The 21,853-nt window shown below is 48.5% G+C and overlaps 1 protein-coding gene and 1 long non-coding RNA gene across 2 annotated transcripts in view; one reads left to right on the forward strand and one right to left on the reverse strand.

Moving 5' to 3' along the window:
- LOC138258961 (uncharacterized) overlaps window positions 1-11,269 on the reverse strand; it is a 93,262-nt gene extending 81,993 nt beyond the window's left edge. The window contains exon 1 of the long non-coding RNA XR_011198612.1: window positions 11,159-11,269. This is a non-coding gene — a long non-coding RNA (uncharacterized lncRNA). The remainder of the gene's footprint in view (window positions 1-11,158) is intronic.
- The window catches only part of PLXND1 (plexin D1), a 281,158-nt gene that overhangs the window by 137,585 nt on the left and 121,720 nt on the right, over window positions 1-21,853 (forward strand). The window contains exon 12 of the mRNA XM_069206314.1: window positions 20,433-20,596. Coding sequence (XP_069062415.1) covers window positions 20,433-20,596 — 164 coding nt within the window. The remainder of the gene's footprint in view (window positions 1-20,432; window positions 20,597-21,853) is intronic.

A 21,853-nucleotide genomic window follows, 5' to 3' on the forward strand; every position in this document is an offset into this window, starting at 1 on the left:
GTGGGTAGTTTTTCCTCACCTTAGCCTACACAAAACAGAATTCCTTTCTCAGCTCTAGATTGGGGTTCTGTAAGTTTGCAATGATATTTCCTCTTCTACTTCATGAACTTTAAAAAAAAAAGAAAAATCTAAGCAAACTTTTTGGCCTTTAACTTCACTGCTACCTGTTATGAGATGCATGCCTTTATGACAGAGGGCCAGCAATATTTAAGTCATTTTAAAAACATTTTTAATTAATTCTCACAGTATTTGGCACGCCTCAAAAAGTAATAAATGTATATGTATCAAAATATGTTATGACCTAAACTAATCTTGGTTTCAGTAGCCTCTTGATAACCCATATTGCGCATCCTAAAGATCCCATCTCAAGTCTCCTCTCTTCTTTATTCCATGGTAACCTGTTGATAGAGGAAACAGTAGCCCATCAACAAGTGACCTTCATGTCACACAAAGTGTCCCCCGCCCTTTGTACACTCCTATGACAACACTTTGCTTTAGCTTCTTACTTTGACCACCTCCTCATTGTTCGTCCATTCCTTTGCGAGAAACCATATTGGCTTTTCAGGTCATTGCAATGTGTCTCTTAGAAGATATTAATTTGTATAACATTTTGTCCTGTGTGATCCTGGAAGTAAGTCCTACCAGATATATCTTTGAGTCATGCAATCTTTTTAGCACCAGTAATCCTTTGTAGCCCCAAAGTGAGCCCTTGCAAATATTAGCCAATTGGCAGACATAACCAGATTGCATCAGGAAAAGTTGCCTTTGGGTGGGTACCTCTCATGCAACTCTCTGGAATCACTACAGTTATTTTGTACTATGTGGTCGGAGTGATATATGTGCTATAACCTGTTACAATATGGTAATTTCAACCTCGCATCCCATGTGATTTTTTAAAAATGTATAAACATGCTGTATTCCATTCTACATCAGTCAATGTCTCTATCAAGCCACTGACCCCCCTACATCTCGCATTAATCAGTGGCATTACACTTTGTTACCCACAGCCTCATGCATATTCATGATCTGCATCCCTTTAGGAGTTTAGTCCTAGACTGCCTTCAGTGGATTTGATTCCTTTGGCATATCCAGAAATCCATTCTACACGTCTCTAGCTTGGGCCACACAATAGAGATGTCTTTGCAGTTCTAGAAAAGTAATTAATGTATTGTCAATCCATAGATTCCAAGGCAATGACAACCTCTTGCCTTCCATCTTTTCATATCTATTTCGCTAGAAACTGTCTTAATTTTTCCCTAGTGCCACAGCTGTCTATGCTGTCTGAGCGACTTTCAACCTGGCATTTTCATGGGCACTCTTCTTCATACACCCTAACAACCTCCACTGCAGGTCACCTCTTTGTGTCCCCATTATTTTTCTAGTTAAAAAAAAGGTCTTCCATTATCCAAGGTGCAGCCTGCATCCGCAATAACATGCTCTCTGTTAAGGAACCATTTCACAAGGCATTTTTGAAAGCTCATTAGCCCTATTCCACCTTTCATGTTCGGGAGTCAGTTGAGTAACTTTTTTGAGATCTTAGATGTATATTTGACCAGTCTCATATTGTCAGTGGTTTCCTGATTTTCCCCTCCCTCCACATACTTCACTTCTTTCCATCGCTTAACTTTTTCTCCGTTGTCTAAACGCCATGCCTTTCTACAAACACTAATATGACCTCTCGGTTCAACCTTCAAGAGTTCCCACATGGTACCCAAACAATACGTTTATCCCTTATTTTCTTTGCAGTAGCTTAGCCCAGTGTTCTGACACTGACTTCCCCACTAAGCCCATTTGTCAGGTAGAGATTTCACTCGTAGGTGTCAGGGTGGTACTCTTATGACCAATTAGCCTCAAGCGTACACCCACATTTAGGGCAAGTGATCATTTAATATCCTCCCTTGATTCAACTCATTCTTAAAAGGATGCTCACATGCTGCCCCCAACAAAAAGTAATCTAACCTTTTCATTTAATTGCATCACAGAGTACTATCAATATATCCTTCCATCCCTGTCCCGCTACACTCACCAGACCCGGGTTATTTACAGTTTATTTACAGGGACCTTTTGTTGGGCTGAACCTCACTGACGCTAACCCTTAGTGCTTCAGTGAGCAAGCAACTGATGTCACCCCTTTATCATAAACCCCATTATACTGCCCACGTAAACCAGCTACTCCAAGGACTCCAAGAATGAAAACAAGATAACCCGCATTGGATGTATATTCAATTACTACAACACCCTCCTGCCATCCTGATGTTCTGTGAGCAACTGGATATCTTCCACGGTGTCGCTCGTCAGCCATATCGCTACTTCTCTGACATTACATAAATATGATGCATAATTAATCCACTCTTCTACCTGTTGATAATTTCTGTTCTCATGATGTTAGGTTCAGCTTGTGTAATATGGCTCACTGCCTAGATAAGACCCCCAGCAAGTGTTTGAAACTTTTTACAGTCCTTCAAAGCCCTGAAACTTCAAGCATTATTCCAGTCCCCATTTCGTACCACCCATCACCATACCATGTCTCTTTCCACCCCTTGCCTATGTCCTCTCCTGTCTTACTCATAAAGTCTATTACTACTCCTGCACTGACCTGCAGCGACTCTAACCCCATTCACTTGGCATTCCTGCCCGACGACACCCCACACCCCGAGTAATCACTGCTTTGTCTCTTGGCATCCCCCCATTACAAAAACATGTCCCGCGTACAAGGCTGGCACTTTCGGAAGGCATAATAAGGCATGAACCTCCAGATGTTGCCCCATGTGGCACCAAATTACTACAACAGTCTGGAAAATTGTATTTTTTAGTGTGGCAAGCGCTCAGGAGACAACAGCTTTAGATCCCAAGACCCTCCGAGCCCTCCAACAACCCCCCAGATCCAACCCATCGAACCATCGAACCACCACAGACACTACACCGCAGGACCACCCTCACCACAGACAAGACCCGCACCATCATAAGCAACATCCACTCCGGATCCTCTACGGACCCCTGTCCTCACCTCACCTCAACTGTTCCATAGAGACAGCCACCTTCCCAGAGGACTGGAAGCATGCTGAGATCTGCCCGCTCTTGAAAAAACCCACTGCCGACCCCCTGGACCTCAAGAATTACTGCCCCATCTCTCTGCTGGCTTTCCCAGCCAAGGTCATCGAAAAGGCAATCAACGCTCAGCTCCATAAGCACATCGGCGACAACATCCGCACATCTCCCAATCAGGCTTCAGGAGCAATTACAGCACGGAGACCGCCCTCCTTACCGCCACAGATGACATCCACTCGCTCCTCGACCACGGCCATACAGGAGCCCTCATCCTACTGGACCGCCTTCAAAACGGTCCCACACCTCACCCTCACCTATCTCTTGACCCTGCCTCAAGAGAACATTGATAAACTTGGCACTTAGACAAACATTGCTTTATTCTCAGCAAATTACTTTGTGATGAAATGTTGCAAGATGTGCATTGTAAAGTATATGTTACGTCATTACACAGTTTCATTTATCACCAGCCATCCCTCATCTGATACATGCCTTCAGTTCACAGGTTGTAAGTTTCAGTACTACATAAAGGGTTGTAGTAGAAATACATTCTTTATCAAATGTTTTGGCTTCATTGAGAATATGGTCCTAGGCCACGAGCCTAGGACTCACATTTTGACATAGCTCTCCGACTTAGGAAGAATCATCAGCCAATCAGAAAACAGCACAAAGCAAAGACCTTTTTAGGGGCGAACGCAAAGCGCTCCGTCCTCTGTAGTAATCTCTCTTTGGGCTTCCAACCACACCCATGTCACGTCAGTCACATTCATTGGTTTGTGGGCTTGCCTTTTAAAATCCGCTTGCTTTCATTTGTGAAAGGCATGCATACGTCATACCTTTTCCAGTGTTTAGCCCACCTACACAGCACCGGTAAACTACTGAAAACATACGATGCTCGATGTTTTCAGGCATGGTTTCCAGACAACTTTATCTGTTTATTTTCCATGCAGTGCGATCGCGCTGGGGTTTACATAGCACGATCGCGCTTGGTTTTTCCGTTTTCAATTTCAGCATGATCGCGCTGCATTTTACATTGTGCGATCCTGCTGCATTTTTTTTAAATTAATTTGTGTGGCAAAAAAAGTCCGGTTAGGAGTTTACAACGCTCAATAGCTCTAACTCGATCAAATGCGAGACCCATTGCATTGAACATGCTTGCTATAAATAGATTTGTGTAGAACTCCAGGGCTCAGACATGTATAGTGTATAGTGCTAACAGAAGGACCCCTGGGAGCCCTCTGAGGATACAGAAGGCCTCGGGGCAGAGACAGGTCGTGCATCACCCACAGCAAGGACCCCACCCTGGCTTCCTTCTCGCGGACAGCACAGTTTGATCCTCTGCCAAGGGGGTCCGTTCTGCAGGCTTCCTTGAAATGTATTGCAAGGCGAACAATGTGAGGATATTCTCAGGCTCGGGGGAGGAATCCGTCCTAATGGAGATAAGGGCATTAGTGAGAGGGGGAGGGCCCAGCTGCGGAGCCCTAAAGTGGAAAACTCTGCCCTCTGGGAAGGGCTCTTCCAAGACACATGCCAGAGAGAGTCTGTGAACTTGACTTCCATTGAGAGGCACTGGGGCTTAGAAACTGACGTAGGACAAAGGGCGGGCGCTGCTTCCCTGTCAACAGAGTGAAGGCGTCGAAGTATGTCCTCCGGAGTGACCCTGAGAAGCGGAAGAACCATGGGAAGGAGGGAAGGGAGGCAGAGAGGAGAGAGGGTTAGGGAAGGAGGGAGGAGCTTTAGAGAGGAGAGGGTGCCAGGGAAGGAGGGTGGGGCTATAGAGAGGACAGAAAGTCAGGGAAGGAGTGAAGGCATACAGAGAAGAAATAAAAAAAAGAGAGGAGAGAGAGAAGGCAAGAGGGGGGACAGAGAGAGCGAGTTAGAGAATGAGCGAGGCGACACAGAGAGATGAGAAGGAAAGAATACAAATAGGAGAGAGAGACGAAAAGAAGGAGTGAGGGCATACAGAGAAGGGATGGGAGGAGGGATGATGTACAGAGAGGAGAGAGAGAAGGCAAGGGGGAACAGAGAGGAGAGAGAGAAAAGGAGTCAGGGGATATATAGAGGAGAGACGGTCGAGGAAGGAGGCAGGAGATACCGAAATGAGGATGAAATAAAGGGAAAGGATGCAGAGAGGAAGGTGGAACAGAGAAAGAGCTTAGAGAGGGGAGAGAGGAAACGAGGGTAGGCAGTAGGGAAAATGGATTAGACATAGAGGGGCCAGATTTACAAGTCCCTAGCGCCTCCTTGCGCCACATTATTGGCGTTTTTTGTTTTTATGCTAAGGCTGCGTTAGGAATGCATTTATATCCGTGCCAGATTTACAAAGTGGTGCAATGCATGCATTGCACCACTTTGCTCCCCCTTGCATCACTTTGTGCCCGCGCCAGGCATAATGTATGCAAAGGGGGTGTTCTGGCGCTAGGAGGCACGAAAAATGGTGCAGTTAAATGTACAAGATTTCACTGGGCCATTTTTTCCGTCATTTTTAAGGCCTGCTCAAAGCAGGTGTTAAGATGACGCACCTATTGAAATCAATGGGCCTCCTTGCACTTTGGTCCACTAGCGTCAAAGTTTTGATACTATTGTCCTAATGACCGCCATGCTGCGCCGTACTGTAGATACGGCCCACCCATGGTGTTGTTAGGTGGGACAGGGGCGACGCAAGAAAACTGGCGCATCTTTGCTGATGCACCAGTTTCTTGTAAATCTGCCCCAAAGAAAAAGAGGGTTTATGAAAACAGGTAGGAAAGCACAGAGATAAGTGAACGGGGTTAGGGAACGGTGGAAGAAGCATAGAGAATAGAGGAGACAGAGCCCGTAGCAGTGGGGTACAATGGAGAGAGAAGAGGTCACAGACAGAGAGAAGAAAGATGGACGGAGGCTGAGGTTACAAAGAGAAAGACGGGCTAGCAAGGATGAAGAGTTAAGGAACGGGAAAACAGGCATCATGCTAGTACTACTACCATTATTGTGTCAATCATGATAATAATAATGATAATAATCATAACAATAATAATAATAATAAATTATCATGGTATTATATCATATAATACAATATAGTAATATGATATATTATTATTATGTTAATATTGTTATGATTATTAGTAGTATTTATGTAGCATTCCATGACGCATCTGCAGGTTCCATGTGCTGCGACAAGCAGTTGTTACTGTTGCCCACAGCAGTAGACACAAGGCCCACAGTAAGTTGTGTTTGGTTGGTGAAAGCTTCATTATTACTGAGCTGATGGAGTGCTCTTTCATCACGAGAAGTTTGCAAATGACTGTGATAGCCAAATGTAGGTGTCTCTCTGTTAGTATCTATGTACATTTAGGGGCATATTTATAATGCCCTAGTGCCACCTTGCGTCATATTAACGTAATTATTTTTTACGTTAATGTGGCCCAAATCCCCGCATGCATGCACTGCGCCACTCTGTAACCCTTTGTGCTACATTATTCCTGCGTCAGGTATAATGTATGCGAAGGGGGTGTTCCCCCGTTAGGAGGGCCGAAAAAATGAAGCAAGATTTCCTTGCGCCATTTTTTACACACTTTTAACGCCTGCTCAGAGCAGGGGTCAAAAGGGGGCTTCCATTCTTTAGAATGGGCACCTATGTACTCTGCAGGAGTAGTGCCAACAGTTTGGTGCTACTCCTGCAGAGTACATCAATAGCCTATAAAATATTGATGCTATTGCCCCCTAACCTGCGTCATGGTGCGCCGTCTTTTAAATATGGCGCACACATGGTGGCAATAGGGGGCGCTAAGGTGCGCCGGGAAAGTGGTGCTGCACTCAGTGCAGCGCCCCTTTCCATAAATCTGCCCCATAGTTTTTATACCAGGCCTTCCTAGCAGCTGCTCGTAACCTGTGCCCGGCTTCCGAGATGTAAAGAAAGGACGGGTGGAGCTACCAATACCAAATGTAAGAGGAGCGAGGAGGGCCCAGGTAGAGGGGAGTGAAGGGGTAGGGCACAAAGACACGGAGAGCACAGAGAAAAGGAGTGGAGGAATGAGGGTACTGAGTGAAGTGAAGGAGGGTGCAGGAAGGAGGGCACTGGGTGGAGGAAGGAGGGCACTGAGTGAAGTGAAGGAGGGTGCAGGAAGGAGGGCACTGAGTGAGTGAAGTGAAGGAGGGTGCAGGAAGGAGGGCACTGAGTGAAGTGAAGGAGGGCACTGAGTGAAGTAAAGGAGGGTGCAGGAAGGAGGGCACTGAGTGAAGTGAAGGAGGGTGCAGGAAGGAGGGCACTGAGTGAAGTGAAGGAGGGTGCAGGAAGGAGGGCACTGCGTGAAGTGAAGGAGGGTGCAGGAAGGAGGGCACTGAGTGAAGTGAAGGAGGGTGCAGGAAGGAGGGCACTGGGGGAAGTGAAGGAGGCTGCAGGAAGGAGGGCACCGAGTGAAGTGAAGGAGGGTGCAGGAAGGAGGGCACTGCGTGAAGTGAAGGAGGGTGCAGGAAGGAGGGCACTGAGTGAAGTGAAGGAGGGCACTGAGTGAAGTGAAGGAGGGTGCAGGAAGGAGGGCACTGAGTGAAGTGAAGGAGGGCACTGAGTGAAGTGAAGGAGGGTGCAGGAAGGAGGGCACTGGGGGAAGTGAAGGAGGCTGCAGGAATGAGGGCACTGAGTGAAGTGAAGGAGGGTAGGAAGATGCGCAGAGGGCAGGAGGAGAGTGAAGCAGAGAGAGTTCACATGAAGTGCCCAGAGGCAGGGCTGTGCAGATGGATGGGGAACCCTCAGAGGCCACACGTGCGGTGCTGACAGCAGAGCATGTCCCATCCCTCGGCTGAGGGTCTCTGGGCACCATCCAGTCGGCGGGGCTAGATAGGGGGCGGCAGGCTTGGATTGGCCTCTCTGAAAGTCGGGCAGTGCCACTCTTGGCTGCTTTGTGCCCACAAGGGCGGGTTTTGTGGCCATGAAGGGATCTTTTCTTAATGGTTAGTGCATTCCTACTGTAAGAACTGAAGCAGATCAGCGCAGCAGCTGCTGGGACAGGACTGCTAGGGAAACCTGCATGGTAAAAGCAAGGTGGAGAGAGTTTACACTGCACACATATGCACGCACTGACACATACACAAACCTATGCACACATCCTACACACATGCATATGCACACACCACACGACATAACACACACATGAGCACACATAGGAATACAAGTGCATGCCCACATCCTACACACCCACCCACACACACATACATATACACACACATGCACATGTATAAACACATACACACGTGGGGACACACGTGCACGTGTAGATATACACACATGCATGCACACACCCACACACATGCACACACACCACACACACTTACATGCATGTGTACATATAAGCCCTAACATAGACAAACGCATGCCCACACCCCACACACAGCCGTACAAACACACACACACACATAGGGGGTCATTCCGACCCCGGGGTCGGCGGGAGCACCGCCAACAGGCTGGCGGTGCCCCGCAGGGCATTCTGACCGCGGCGGTTTGGCCGCGGTCAGAACAGGAAAACCGGTGGTGTCCCGCCGGTTTTCCGCTGCCCTGGGAATCCCCCATGGCGGCGCAGCTTGCTGCGCCGCCATGGGGGATTCCGACCCCCTCACCGCCATCCTGTTCCTGGCGGTTCCGACCGCCAGGAACAGGATGGCGGTGAGGGGTGTCGTGGGGCCCCTGGGGGCCCCTGCAGTGCCCATGCCAATGGCATGGGCACTGCAGGGGCCCCTGTAAGAGGGCCCCACTTTGTATTTCAGTGTCTGCTTTGCAGACACTGAAATACGCGACGGGTGCCACTGCACCCGTCGCACATCCTCCACTCCGCCGGCTCCATTCGGAGCCGGCATCCTCATGGAGGGGTGTTTCCCACTGGGCTGGCGGGCGGCCTTTTGGCGGTCGCCCGCCAGGCCAGTGGGAAACCCAGAATACCCGCGGTGGTCTTTTGACCGCGCAGCGGTATTCTGGCGGTTCCCTCCAGGTGGGCGGCTCCTGCCGCCCGCCGGGATCAGAATGACCCCCATAGGTGCTTCACACACACGCACACACACACGTTTTGGAGCTGGGAGAGCTGACTCATGTGCCTTATAATACAAGATTTGCCAATAATGTACCATAAAAAACTTTAGTAGACAGTCATGATAATACATGTCAAGATACGTTAAAATCGTGCCCTGTTTTGCACAACGTTACAGACCTAATGTGCTTGAAAATGTCACGGATTTCCCCTAAATTGCACACTTCTGTTAATTACACCAAAAGAGCGAAAAGGCTCGAGTCAAGATTTGTAAACGAGGGACACTTTTCGTGCACTTTTCCTGTTTTTACCCTAGAGTGGCCAATACACAGAATAATCTGTTGTAGCATAAATTATACCTTTTTCGAAACAGACATCGGAGCATTTAAAAATGGAAGACCTCCCTAAAGAGGGACTAGTCTCCTAAGGACTGCCCCCACCAAGTCTGTTAAAGAAGAACTGCCCCCCCCCCCAAAGAAGGCCTGATCATTCAAGAAAAAGTCTAACTCTTCCTAAGAGAGACTGGCATTCTCAAAGTAGGACATACGCTCATAATGTGGGACTGGGCAGCGAAGGAAGGGCTGGCCTCACAGGAGAAACGGGCTCTCCTAAAGTAGGACTGATGGCAGTAAGATATGACTGCCAAGTGAAGATGTGTCATCTCTTCACATGATGGGCGAGTTTGCGAAAGATGTACTGACCTTAGGGAAGGGAAGCTGATTCTCTTAAGGAGGCAGATAGCTGAAAGTATTCCATCCCACTGAAAGGTGTAGCGAGAATGACAAACACTTGGGAAGAAACAGATTTAAGGATGGCACCACCAGGGGAAGGTGGGCCAAGCTGAAGGAAGGAGAGAGGGGGAAGCAGGGTCCTGGGTATGGACCATAAACCTCTGCTTCACAGGTCCAGCTCCTCCTGATAAAACAAGTGCACAGTGGTGATTTACTCACTCTCAGGCATGATGTGCAGGTTAGGGAGGAGTGGTTGCCTCCCTCCGCTGTGCATATCATGTCTCACAATGCCCTGAGCTTAGGGGTCACTAGGCAATGGGTGACCTAGGGTTAGGAATAGCTGTGACCAGGGTAAATGAAATGAAACACTTCGAGACAGATGCTCTATCTTGATACCCTCAACTGGCAGCAATTTCTAAAATCGGCGCAATGCCGAACGGCTAAGGGATTAGGTTACGGATGCCCCATCCATGTTTTAACGCAAAAAATGATGGACCTCAAATAACTTTGGCTCTCAGAGCACCCTGGCACCAAATGGTCCATAGTATTGTTCAACTCTGGTGTAAACCAAAGGGGTCATCCCTATGTAGTGTCATTTTGCTTTTTGTAAAAGTTCTGTCCACATCTGGGAGTCCTAAGGAAGTCGGATTCCTTAGGCTGTTTGTATTCTCTCGAACCTCCAACCAATGGCGCTACCTGTGAAGCAACATTACACAGGCATCCCCTGCAGGCTGTAAACCAAATAAAGGAAGGTATTGATCCCAAATATTCAAATCCTCTTCAAATATTTTTTGCATAACATCTTGAATTATTAGTTATCCCACTGGACACAAAAACAGCAGTACCACGTGGTCTTGTTTATACATTAGGCGTGTTTAAAATGTCTTCAAGAACTTGGTGGGTACATATTGTTTGGAAAGTTTACAACATACTGAACAGAAACTCGGTTGTCTCATACTGCTTAAATAATGAGAGTCAAAATTACCCATCTACAGTGGGCTCACTTTATTGCGCTCTGTTAGAAATGGGGTCCTTGGTTGACAGTCAGGTTACCCCCTGTTCAAGCAAAGACCCTCACTCTAGTCAGGGTAAAAGAGAATCACCCTCAGCTAACCCCTGCTTACCCCCTTGGTAGCTTGGCAGAGCAGTAGGCTTAACCTCAGAGTGCTAGGCGTAAAGTATTTGTACCAACACACACAGTAACTCAATGAAAACACTACAAAATGACACAACACAGGTTTAGAAAAATAGGAAATATTTATCTAAACAAAACAAGACCAAAACGACAAAAACCCACCATACACAAGTCAAGTTATTAATTAAAAATCAAAAAGAGTCTTTAAGTAGTATTAAAAACACACTAGCGCTGCTAGAGTGAAAATGTACCTGGTGTGCGTCAAAAATAACCCCGCACGGGCAGGCGTGCGTCGAAAATAACTCGAGTCAAAAATCCAGCCGCACGATGAGTTGACGATCCAGCCGCGCAGGTTGCGATCTCCCAGCCTCCATCAGCGATGCTGCGCGTCGTTTCTCCTGCTCCGTGCGTCGATTCTTCGGTCGCGTTTCCTGCGAGCGTAGTTTCTCAGCCGAGGAGCTGGCGGCGCGTCGTTTTTCAGCCGCCGATCGGATTCGCGTCGATCTTTTCCCCGCACGGCGCTCTGTGCGTGGATTGTCTTGTCTTTAGGCTGCCAGCTTCTCCTTTCAGGGTCCCAGGAACTGGATGGGCACCACAGGGCAGAGTAGGAGTCTCTCCAGAGGCTCCAGGTGCTGGCAGAGAGAAGTCTTTGCTGTCCCTGAGACTTCAAACAACAGGAGGCAAGCTCTAGATCAAGCCCTTGGAGATTTCTTCTCAAGATGGAAGGCACACAAAGTCCAGTCTTTGCCCTCTTACTCTGGCAGAAGCAGCACTGCAGGAAAGCTCCACAAAGCACAGTCACAGGCAGGGCAGCACTTCCTCCTCAGCTAACAGCTCTTCTCCAGGCAGAGGTTCCTCTTGATTCCAGAAGTGTTTCTGAAGTCTGTAGATTTGGGTGCCCTTCTTATACCCATTTTAGTCTTTGAAGTCACCTTTCTTCAAAGGGGACTCACACCTACTTGTGAAATCCTGCCTTGCCCAGGCAAGGCCTCAGACACACACCAGGGGGTTGGAGCCGGCATTGTTAGAGGCAGGCACAGTCTTTTCAGATGAGAGTGACCACTCCACCCCTCCCTCCTAGCAGAGATGGCTAATCAGGAAATCCAGGTTACACCCCAGCTCCCTTTGTGTCACTGTCTGGTGTGAGGTGAAAAACAACCCAACTGTCAAACTGACCCAGACAGGGAATCCACAAACAAGGCAGAGTCACAGAATGGTTTAAGCAAGAAAATGCTCACTTTCTAAAAGTGGCATTTTCAAACGCACAATCTTAAAATCAACTTTACTAAAAGATGTATTTTTAAATTGTGAGTTCAGGGACCCCAAACTCCACATGTCCATCTACTCTCTAGGGGAATCTACGCTTTAATCATATTTAAAGGTAGCCCCCATATTATCCTATGAGAGAGACAGTCCTTGCAACAGTGAAAAACGAATTTAGCAGTATTTCACTGTCAGGACATATAAACCACATTACTATATGTCCTACCTTATCCATACACTGCACCCTGCCCTTGGGGCTACCTAGGGCCTACCTTAGGGGTGCCTTACATGTAAGAAAAGGGAAGGTTTAGGCCTGGCAAGTGGGTACACTTGCCAAGTCGAATTTACAGTGTAAAAATACACACACAGACACTGCAGTGGCAGGTCTGAGACATGATTACAGAGCTACTTATGTGGGTGGCACAACCAGTGCTGCAGGCCCACTAGTAGCATTTGATTTACAGGCCCTGGGCACCTCTAGTGCACTTTACTAGGGGCTTAACAGTAAAACAAATATGCCAATCATGGAGAACCAATTACGTACACATTTTAAACAGGAGCACTTGCACTTTAGCACTGGTTAGCAGTGGTAAAGTGCCCAGAGTAACAAACACAATAAAATCAGAGTCCAGCACACATCAACAACCTGGGGAACAGAGGCAAAAAGTTAAGGGAGACCACGCCAAGGATGAAAAGTCTAACACGTGTCCCCCCCAGCTAAAAGTGGGGAGCAACTACCCAACCTCATGGGAGTTCTCATCACTAAGGCGGAAGAACCTGGACAGACCATCAGCATTGGCGTGCTCTGTACCAGGACGATGTTCCACCGTAAAGTCCATCCCCTGTAGGGAAATGGACCACCTCAACAGTTTTGGATTCTCACCCCTCATCTGCATTAACCATCTGAGGGGCCTGTGGTCGGTCTGAACTCGGAAGTGAGTCCCAAACAAGTAGGGTCTTAGCTTCTTCAGTGCCCAGACCACAGCAAACGCTTCGCGTTCTATGGCACTCCACCTACGTTCCCTGGGTAGTAACCTCCTGCTAATGAAGGCTACGGGTTGATCTAGGCCCTCTTCATTAAGCTGTGAGAGTACTGCTCCAGTACCATGCTCTGAGGCATCTGTTTGCACAACAAACTCCTTGGAGTAGTCAGGTGCCTGCAGCACAGGTGCTGTGCACATGGCAGCCTTCAGGGCATCAAAAGCGTTCTGGCAAGCCTCTGTCCAGATCACTTTCTTGGGTTGCTTCTTGGAAGTCAACTCAGTTAAGGGGGTAACAATGGTACCATATCCCTTAACAAACCTCCGGTAATATCCTGTGAGACCTAAAAAGGCTCTCACTTCAGTCTGGGTCTTGGGAGGCTCCCAAGCCTGAATCGTATCAATCTTAGGCTGTAGGGGTGCCACCTGGCCACTCCCCACCTGGTGTCCTAAGTACACCACAGAACCCTGCCCTATTTGGCACTTGCTCGCCTTAATAGTGAGGCCTGCCTTCTGCAGGGCCTCTAACACTCTCCAGAGGTGTTGCAGGTGTTCCTCCCATGTGGAACTAAACACAGCAATGTCATCCAGGTAGGCGGCACTGAACTCATCCAGTCCTGCCAACACCTGGTTGACCAACCTCTGAAAGGTGGCAGGGGCGTTCTTCATCCCAAAGGGCATCACATTGAAGTGGAAGTGCCCATCTGGGGTGGAGAATGCTGACCTCTCCTTTGCCCCCTCAGTTAAGGCAATCTGCCAGTACCCAGATGTTAAATCAAACGTACTGAGGTACTTGGCAGCTCCTAACCGATCAATGAGCTCATCAGCTCGGGGGATGGGGTGTGCGTCAGTCTTGCTGACCGCATTGAGACCCCGGTAGTCCACACAGAACCTAAGTTCTGGAGTGGCACCAGGAGCAGCAGCCTTTGGGACGAAGACCACTGGGCTGGCCCAAGGACTGCTGGAGCGCTCTATAACCCCTAGGGTTAACATTTTGGAGACTTCCTCCTTAATGCAAGCCCTGACCCTGTCAGTCACCCTGTAAACCTTATGTTTAACAGGTGTACTGTCCCCAGTGTCCACATCATGTGTGCACAGGTGTGTGACTCCTGGGATCAGGGAAAACAGCGAGGCGAACTGTCCCAGCACGTGGCGACAGTCCCTCTGCTGTTCCTCAGTCAGGGAGGGGGAGAGGATCACTCCCTCCACAGACCCATCTTTCTCTCCTGCAGACAGGAGGTCAGGAAGAGGCTCACTCTCTTCCTCCACCCCGTCATCTGTCGCTAGGAGCATGGATAGCTCAGTTCGCTCAAAGTGTGGTTTGAGGCGGTTGACATGTAGGACCCTCAAAGGGTTCCTGGGGGATTGCAAGTCTACCAGATAGGTGACCTCGCTCTTTCTTTCCACCACCTCAAAAGGCCCAGTCCACTTATCTTGGAGAGCCCTAGGCTCCACTGGTGCCATGACCCACACTTTTTGTCCAGGCTGAAACTCAACCAGAGTGGCATTCTGGTCGTACCACCGTTTCATATCCTCCTGGCTTGCTTCCAGGTTCTCCTGAGCGAGACTCCTGAAGCGGGCAGTCTGGTTTCTTAGTGCCAGCATGTAGCTAAATACATCCTGGGGTGGTTTACTAGGAGCTTTCTCCAAAGCCTCCTTCACCAGACTGAGCGGTCCCCTCACAGGGTGGCCATAGATGAGCTCAAAGGGGCTAAAGCCAAGTCCCTTTTGAGGCACCTCCCTGTAAGCGAACAGAAGGCATGGCAAGAGGACGTCCCACTTATGCCTCAAGGGCTCTGACAGGCCCTGAATCATGCCTTTCAAGGTGCGGTTGAATCTCTCAACCAGACCATTACTTTGGGGGTGGTAAGGGGTGGTGAACTTGTAGGTTACCCCACACACCTTCCACAGAGACTTCATATAAGTGGATATGAAGTTTGTACCTCTATCAGATACCACCTCCTTGGGGAACCCCATGCGGGTAAAAACCCCCATTAAGGCACGTCCCACCACGGGGGCAGTGACCGTCCTTAGAGGAATGGCTTCTGGGTACCGCGTGGCATGGTCCACCAAGACCAGGATGAACCTGTTGCCCATGGCTGTATTGGGATCCAGAGGCCCCACAATGTAAATTCCTACCCTTTCAAAGGGAGTACTGACTACAGGTAAAGGTTGGAGGGGAGCTTTGCATTTCCCCCCACTCTTGTCACTTGCCTGACAAGTCTGACAAGACCTACAATAAGCAGCTGACTGCTTGTGCATCAAGGGCCAGTAAAAGTGGGAGACAAGCCTCTTATAGGTCTTGTCCTGCCCTAGATGTCCTGCCAAAGGCACATCATGAGCCAAACCCAGTAGGAAGGCCCTGAAGCACTGGGGTACCACCAGCATACGAGCTGACCCAGGCTCAGGAACCTTAGGCTCACTATACAGGAGGCCATCCTCCCAGTAAATCAGGTGAGTACCTGGCGCCTCGCCAGCCGCCTGGGCTGCAGCCTGCTGCCGCAGCCCCTCAAGAGTAGGGCACTCCTTCTGCGCTGTGCAGAATGCTTCCCTGGTGGGTCCCCCTTCCTGCTGCCACTGTGACAGCTCAGGGACCTCCCCCAGTTCAGCCACCTGTTCCCCTGTAGGCTCCGGGGCATCACCCTCAGGCTCTGCCTCCTCCCGGACCGTGGGAACTTCTGGGGCCGGTTTCCCGCGCCCCCTGCCCTTCCTCTTCTTGGCGGTCCCCTGGGCCACTGTTTCAGGCTCCAGGGGCTCTTGACTACCCTGATTGGCTGCCATAGACCGGGTGGATACGCATACCCACCCAGGCAGACCCAACATCTCCAAGTGAGACCTGTGTTCCACCTCCTTCCAAGGGGAATCCTCCAGGTCGTTACCTAGCAAACAATCAACAGGCATGGTTGGACTCACAGCTACTTTCCAGGAACCTGAGACCCCCCCCCATTCAAAGGGAACCTGCGCCACTCTGCAGAGGCGCTCAGAGTTGTCTACCGCAACTACTTGGTGAAGTACCCGGGGATCAATCTGCTCTTCAGACACCAGGTGACTCCTCACTGTAGTCACACTGGCTCCTGTGTCTCTCAGAGCCTCCACCCTCTGTCCATTGATGGTCACCCATTGCCTGTACTTCTTAGTGTTATCAGGCACTAGGTTTCTCTGGACCATCTCACTGTCCCCTAGTGAGACAAGGGTCATTTCTGCTGGTTCCCACCCACCTGAAACCAACTCCTCCCCAAGCGCTACACTGGCCAAACCCTGGGACGGTGCACCAGTGGGTGCCGGTGTACTTCTGGGGCATTTGGGGTCCCCCCTCACATGACCCACCTGGTCACATGCATAGCACTTACGTGGGGGACCACCTGCCACTGGCTTCCCTTTGGACAACCATGGCTTCTTTTCACTGGGGGGTTGGGAATCCTTACCCTGGGGATCAGTTTGGGGCCCTTTAGAGAACTCCCCCTGTTTGCCCTTACCCCCCCCCTTTCTTCTGAGAGGGACCCTGCCCACCCTTGGCGTGGTCTCCCCCATACCTCTTTTGGACCCTGGTGCTCTCCCAGCGGTCCGCTTCCTGTGCAAGCTTCCTGGGGTCAGTCAGCTTGCTGTCAATGAGGTGCTGGCGCAGCTCTGGAAAACATAAACTGTACAAGTGCTCCCAAGCAATTAAATTGTAAAGCCCCTCATACGTGTTTACCTTACTGCCCTTCACCCAACCATCCAGTGACCTGCAAAAAGAATCAACACATTCCAACCATGTTTGGGATTCCTTTCTCTTGTAGGATCTAAACTTCTCCTTGTACTGCTCAGGGGTGAGACCATACCTGGTAAGTAAGGCCTCCTTCATGACAGGGTAGGTGAGATCCTGAGCATCCCCTAAGGCTGTCAGTGTGTCCCTCCCCTCTGCCTCAAAATGCTTCCACAGGGCTGCCCCCCAATGAGCTTCAGGGACCAGGTTCATGTGGAGAGCTGACTCATAACCCTTGAACCACAAGCAGATATCATCATCCCTCTTATAATCCCTCACAAGGTCTTTTGGGATGTGTACCCTTCTCTCAGGCTGCACTGTAGGATTGCTGCCACCATCTCTACTGGACTGACTCCTCTGATCTATCTCTTTTAAACTGAGCTCATGAGCCATGGCTAACTTCCTTTCCTCAATGGCCAGCTTTCTCTGTTCCACCTCTAGACTGAGCTTTTTCAACTCCAATTGGTACTCCCTCTCTGCCTGTCTGTCCTGTAACTCTTCAGGTGTCAGACCCTTGGAGGATACACTGCTACTTGCCCTAGAGACTCCTTCCCTGGGAATAACAGGCCCCCCCCAATATACCATTCTGTACTGATTGCTCTCTCTCCTTATCCTCATCCTCCTCATCCTCAGTGTGCCCTCCAGTGCTTCTGGTTGTCACCCAGGCCCTCAGCGCCTTTTTCAGCTCATCCTTCTTGGAAGAGCTCTTAATGGGACAACCAAAATTTGTACAAAACTGCTTTAGCTGAGCCTTGTTATAACTATCCAATTGCTTCAGGTCAAAAACAGCTTCAACTGGTGCATCTCCAAGTAGAGACATGATAAAAGGTTAAAAGAGTGCAAAGTTCCAAATGCAGAAAAGCAAGTTCTCAAATGAAGTTCCAGAAAAGTCAATCACCGGATCAGCGAAAAAAGAAACTGAATGCAGAGCAAAAACAGTCCAAATAGAAAAAAACAAAAATCACAAGACTAGTAGTATGTGGTCACGTAGTGGTCTGAACTCAAACAGTAGTGTACACTCAATCACTGTATGTCAGGCACAAATACAAGTCCAAATCCCGACCGCTGATCACCAATGTTAGAAATGGGGTCCTTGGTTGACAGTCAGGTTACCCCCTGTTCAAGCAAAGACCCTCACTCTAGTCAGGGTAAAAGAGAATCACCCTCAGCTAACCCCTGCTTACCCCCTTGGTAGCTTGGCAGAGCAGTAGGCTTAACCTCAGAGTGCTAGGCGTAAAGTATTTGTACCAACACACACAGTAACTCAATGAAAACACTACAAAATGACACAACACAGGTTTAGAAAAATAGGAAATATTTATCTAAACAAAACAAGACCAAAACGACAAAAACCCACCATACACAAGTCAAGTTATTAATTAAAAATCAAAAAGAGTCTTTAAGTAGTTTTAAAAACACACTAGCGCTGCTAGAGTGAAAATGTACCTGGTGTGCATCAAAAATAACCCCGCACGGGCGGGCGTGCGTCGAAAATAACTCGAGTCAAAAATCCAGCCGCACGATGAGTTGACGATCCAGCCGCGCAGGTTGCGATCTCCCAGCCTCCATCAGCGATGCTGCGCGTCGTTTCTCCTGCTCCGTGCGTCGATTCTTCGGTCGCGTTTCCTGCGAGCGTCGTTTCTCAGCCGCGGAGCTAACGGCGCGTCGTTTTTCAGCCGCCGATCGGATTCGCGTCGATCTTTTCCCCGCACGGCGCTCTGTGCGTGGATTGTCTTGTCTTTAGGCTGCCAGCTTCTCCTTTCAGGGTCCCAGGAACTGGATGGGCACCACAGGGCAGAGTAGGAGTCTCTCCAGAGGCTCCAGGTGCTGGCAGAGAGAAGTCTTTGCTGTCCCTGAGACTTCAAACAACAGGAGGCAAGCTCTAGATCAAGCCCTTGGAGATTTCTTCTCAAGATGGAAGGCACACAAAGTCCAGTCTTTGCCCTCTTACTCTGGCAGAAGCAGCACTGCAGGAAAGCTCCACAAAGCACAGTCACAGGCAGGGCAGCACTTCCTCCTCAGCTAACAGCTCTTCTCCAGGCAGAGGTTCCTCTTGATTCCAGAAGTGTTTCTGAAGTCTGTAGATTTGGGTGCCCTTCTTATACCCATTTTAGTCTTTGAAGTCACCTTTCTTCAAAGGGGACTCACACCTACTTGTGAAATCCTGCCTTGCCCAGGCAAGGCCTCAGACACACACCAGGGGGTTGGAGCCGGCATTGTTAGAGGCAGGCACAGTCTTTTCAGATGAGAGTGACCACTCCACCCCTCCCTCCTAGCAGAGATGGCTAATCAGGAAATCCAGGTTACACCCCAGCTCCCTTTGTGTCACTGTCTGGTGTGAGGTGAAAAACAACCCAACTGTCAAACTGACCCAGACAGGGAATCCACAAACAAGGCAGAGTCACAGAATGGTTTAAGCAAGAAAATGCTCACTTTCTAAAAGTGGCATTTTCAAACGCACAATCTTAAAATCAACTTTACTAAAAGATGTATTTTTAAATTGTGATTTCAGGGACCCCAAACTCCACATGTCCATCTACTCTCTAGGGGAATCTACGCTTTAATCATATTTAAAGGTAGCCCCCATATTATCCTATGAGAGAGACAGTCCTTGCAACAGTGAAAAAGAATTTAGCAGTATTTCACTGTCAGGACATATAAACCACATTACTATATGTCCTACCTTATCCATACACTGCACCCTGCCCTTGGGGCTACCTAGGGCCTACCTTAGGGGTGCCTTACATGTAAGAAAAGGGAAGGTTTAGGCCTGGCAAGTGGGTACACTTGCCAAGTCGAATTTACAGTGTAAAAATACACACACAGACACTGCAGTGGCAGGTCTGAGACATGATTACAGAGCTACTTATGTGGGTGGCACAACCAGTGCTGCAGGCCCACTAGTAACATTTGATTTACAGGCCCTGGGCACCTCTAGTGCACTTTACTAGGGGCTTAACAGTAAAACAAATATGCCAATCATGGAGAACCAATTACGTACACATTTTAAACAGGAGCACTTGCACTTTAGCACTGGTTAGCAGTGGTAAAGTGCCCAGAGTAACAAACACAATAAAATCAGAGTCCAGCACACATCAACAACCTGGGGAACAGAGGCAAAAAGTTAAGGGAGACCACGCCAAGGATGAAAAGTCTAACACGCTCCAAATGATGCAAGGACAGCAGTGCGTGAAATTGTGGACCATGCATCACAAAAACGTTTTTGCAGCAGGGCCTAGCGCATGCTGAGCGCTCTTAGTGCAAATGAGTGGTAAATGCAGTTAAAATTTACAGTGTTTCCAGTTCATTATTAACCAACATGAGTGTATTGTGGTAAAAGCGATTTAAAAGTAACCATTCACAGAGCATAGCATTCACTGACTAAATATAGTGCTTTCAATGTCACACAGCGAATACTTCAGCGCACTGGGAACGTTCGCCACTTCTTCGTACATGACATGAAAAGTTGACATCGCCCTTTGTACTTTCTTTACTCAGATGCTTTTTTAACCTACCCATTTCCCTTGTCCAATCCAGTGAGTGTTTACAACTGCGCTTCGGGGAGTACAGACTGCTCACAGTGCATGGGACGAGAAGATATGGGACATCACTGCATCTGGTCTGAGACCAGCTCCAGCTGCAGGCTGAACACTGAATCCCAGCCGACATCCATTACGTGTCCAGCTCCAGAGATCAAGAAGGTATATGGAGGGTGGGTGGACACTGTAGCTCAAGTACATAATGGGCAGGACGTATCAATATGCAATTTTGCATTTCCTATTTAGCGACTCCATAGAAATCGCTATTTAGGAAATGCAAAATGTTATGTATGTAATTGCTGATTTCCTAATAGCGATTCCTACAAAGTAGAAAACGCTATTAGGAAATCGCAATTAGGAAATCCCATTGAATTTGTTCCAATGGGCGGGGTTAGCATTTTCCTATTAGGAAATCGCTATTTGGGAAATGCAAAACCAAGGATGGCAATGGACAATAGGCCCCCCTGTGATGCACCCCAAAAATAGTGCTGCACATGTAGAGCACACATATGCCCTATGCCCTAGGGGCATGTGTGTGCTCCATTGCACTTTCAAAAAAAGCATCTTTGGGTGCTTTTTTAAATTGCACATGGTTATCATCGACTTGAAGTTGATGATAATTGCATTTCCTAAATGCCAATTTTGCATTTAGGAAATGCTTTGGACGTGTGCTTTGGAAATCACAAATAGGAAATCCCTGTTTGCGAATGCCTATTTGGGAAGTGCAAAATGCGATTTCAACTGGGTAGAGATCACATTTTCCGATTCCCTAAAGGGCTTTGTACATCCGAAAAAACCATTTAGCACTTCTTAACAGCTCGAAACAGCAATTCGATCAGTTAAGAAATGCTAAATGGCTTTGTACATCTGGCCCAACACTTCTTGTACACAACCTTTTCTGAGCCCTTGAGTGCTGGCTTGCTCTTGTGCAAACGCATGGTTCCAAGTTGCATGACCTTCGGAAGGGGGAATGGTGGAGGTATTATTCCCCAGACCCCGTGCTTTTTCAGGGTCCCATGCAGCAACATTTATTTATAGATTTTATCACAAGCATCTGCTTTTTTTTTATTAATGATGAGGCAGCTAACACAACTAATTTCAGTAGATGGTGGCAGATGTTGGATGTGCCTTGTTTCGTCTTGACCTAAAGGACATATTTTTTTTTAACTTAAAAAACTTCCTCCTGTACGAGAGACCCACTTAACTTGTCGACTCAAATCCCACAAAGCTACTGACATGCTACCTAGACGCAAACCTCTCAGGACCATAATGCTTATCCCCTAACTCGTATGCAGGTGGTATTCTCCAGAGAGAGGTACTGCCAATAGAGGTGTCAGACACAATGAATGTCACGGATTCCAGACAGATCAATCTACCATTGAGTACAAGCACAGGCATTGTAACCCATTTTGAAACATG

Source organism: Pleurodeles waltl, chromosome 9 (genome assembly GCF_031143425.1).
Source record: "Pleurodeles waltl isolate 20211129_DDA chromosome 9, aPleWal1.hap1.20221129, whole genome shotgun sequence".
Classification (NCBI taxonomy): domain Eukaryota; kingdom Metazoa; phylum Chordata; class Amphibia; order Caudata; family Salamandridae; genus Pleurodeles; species Pleurodeles waltl.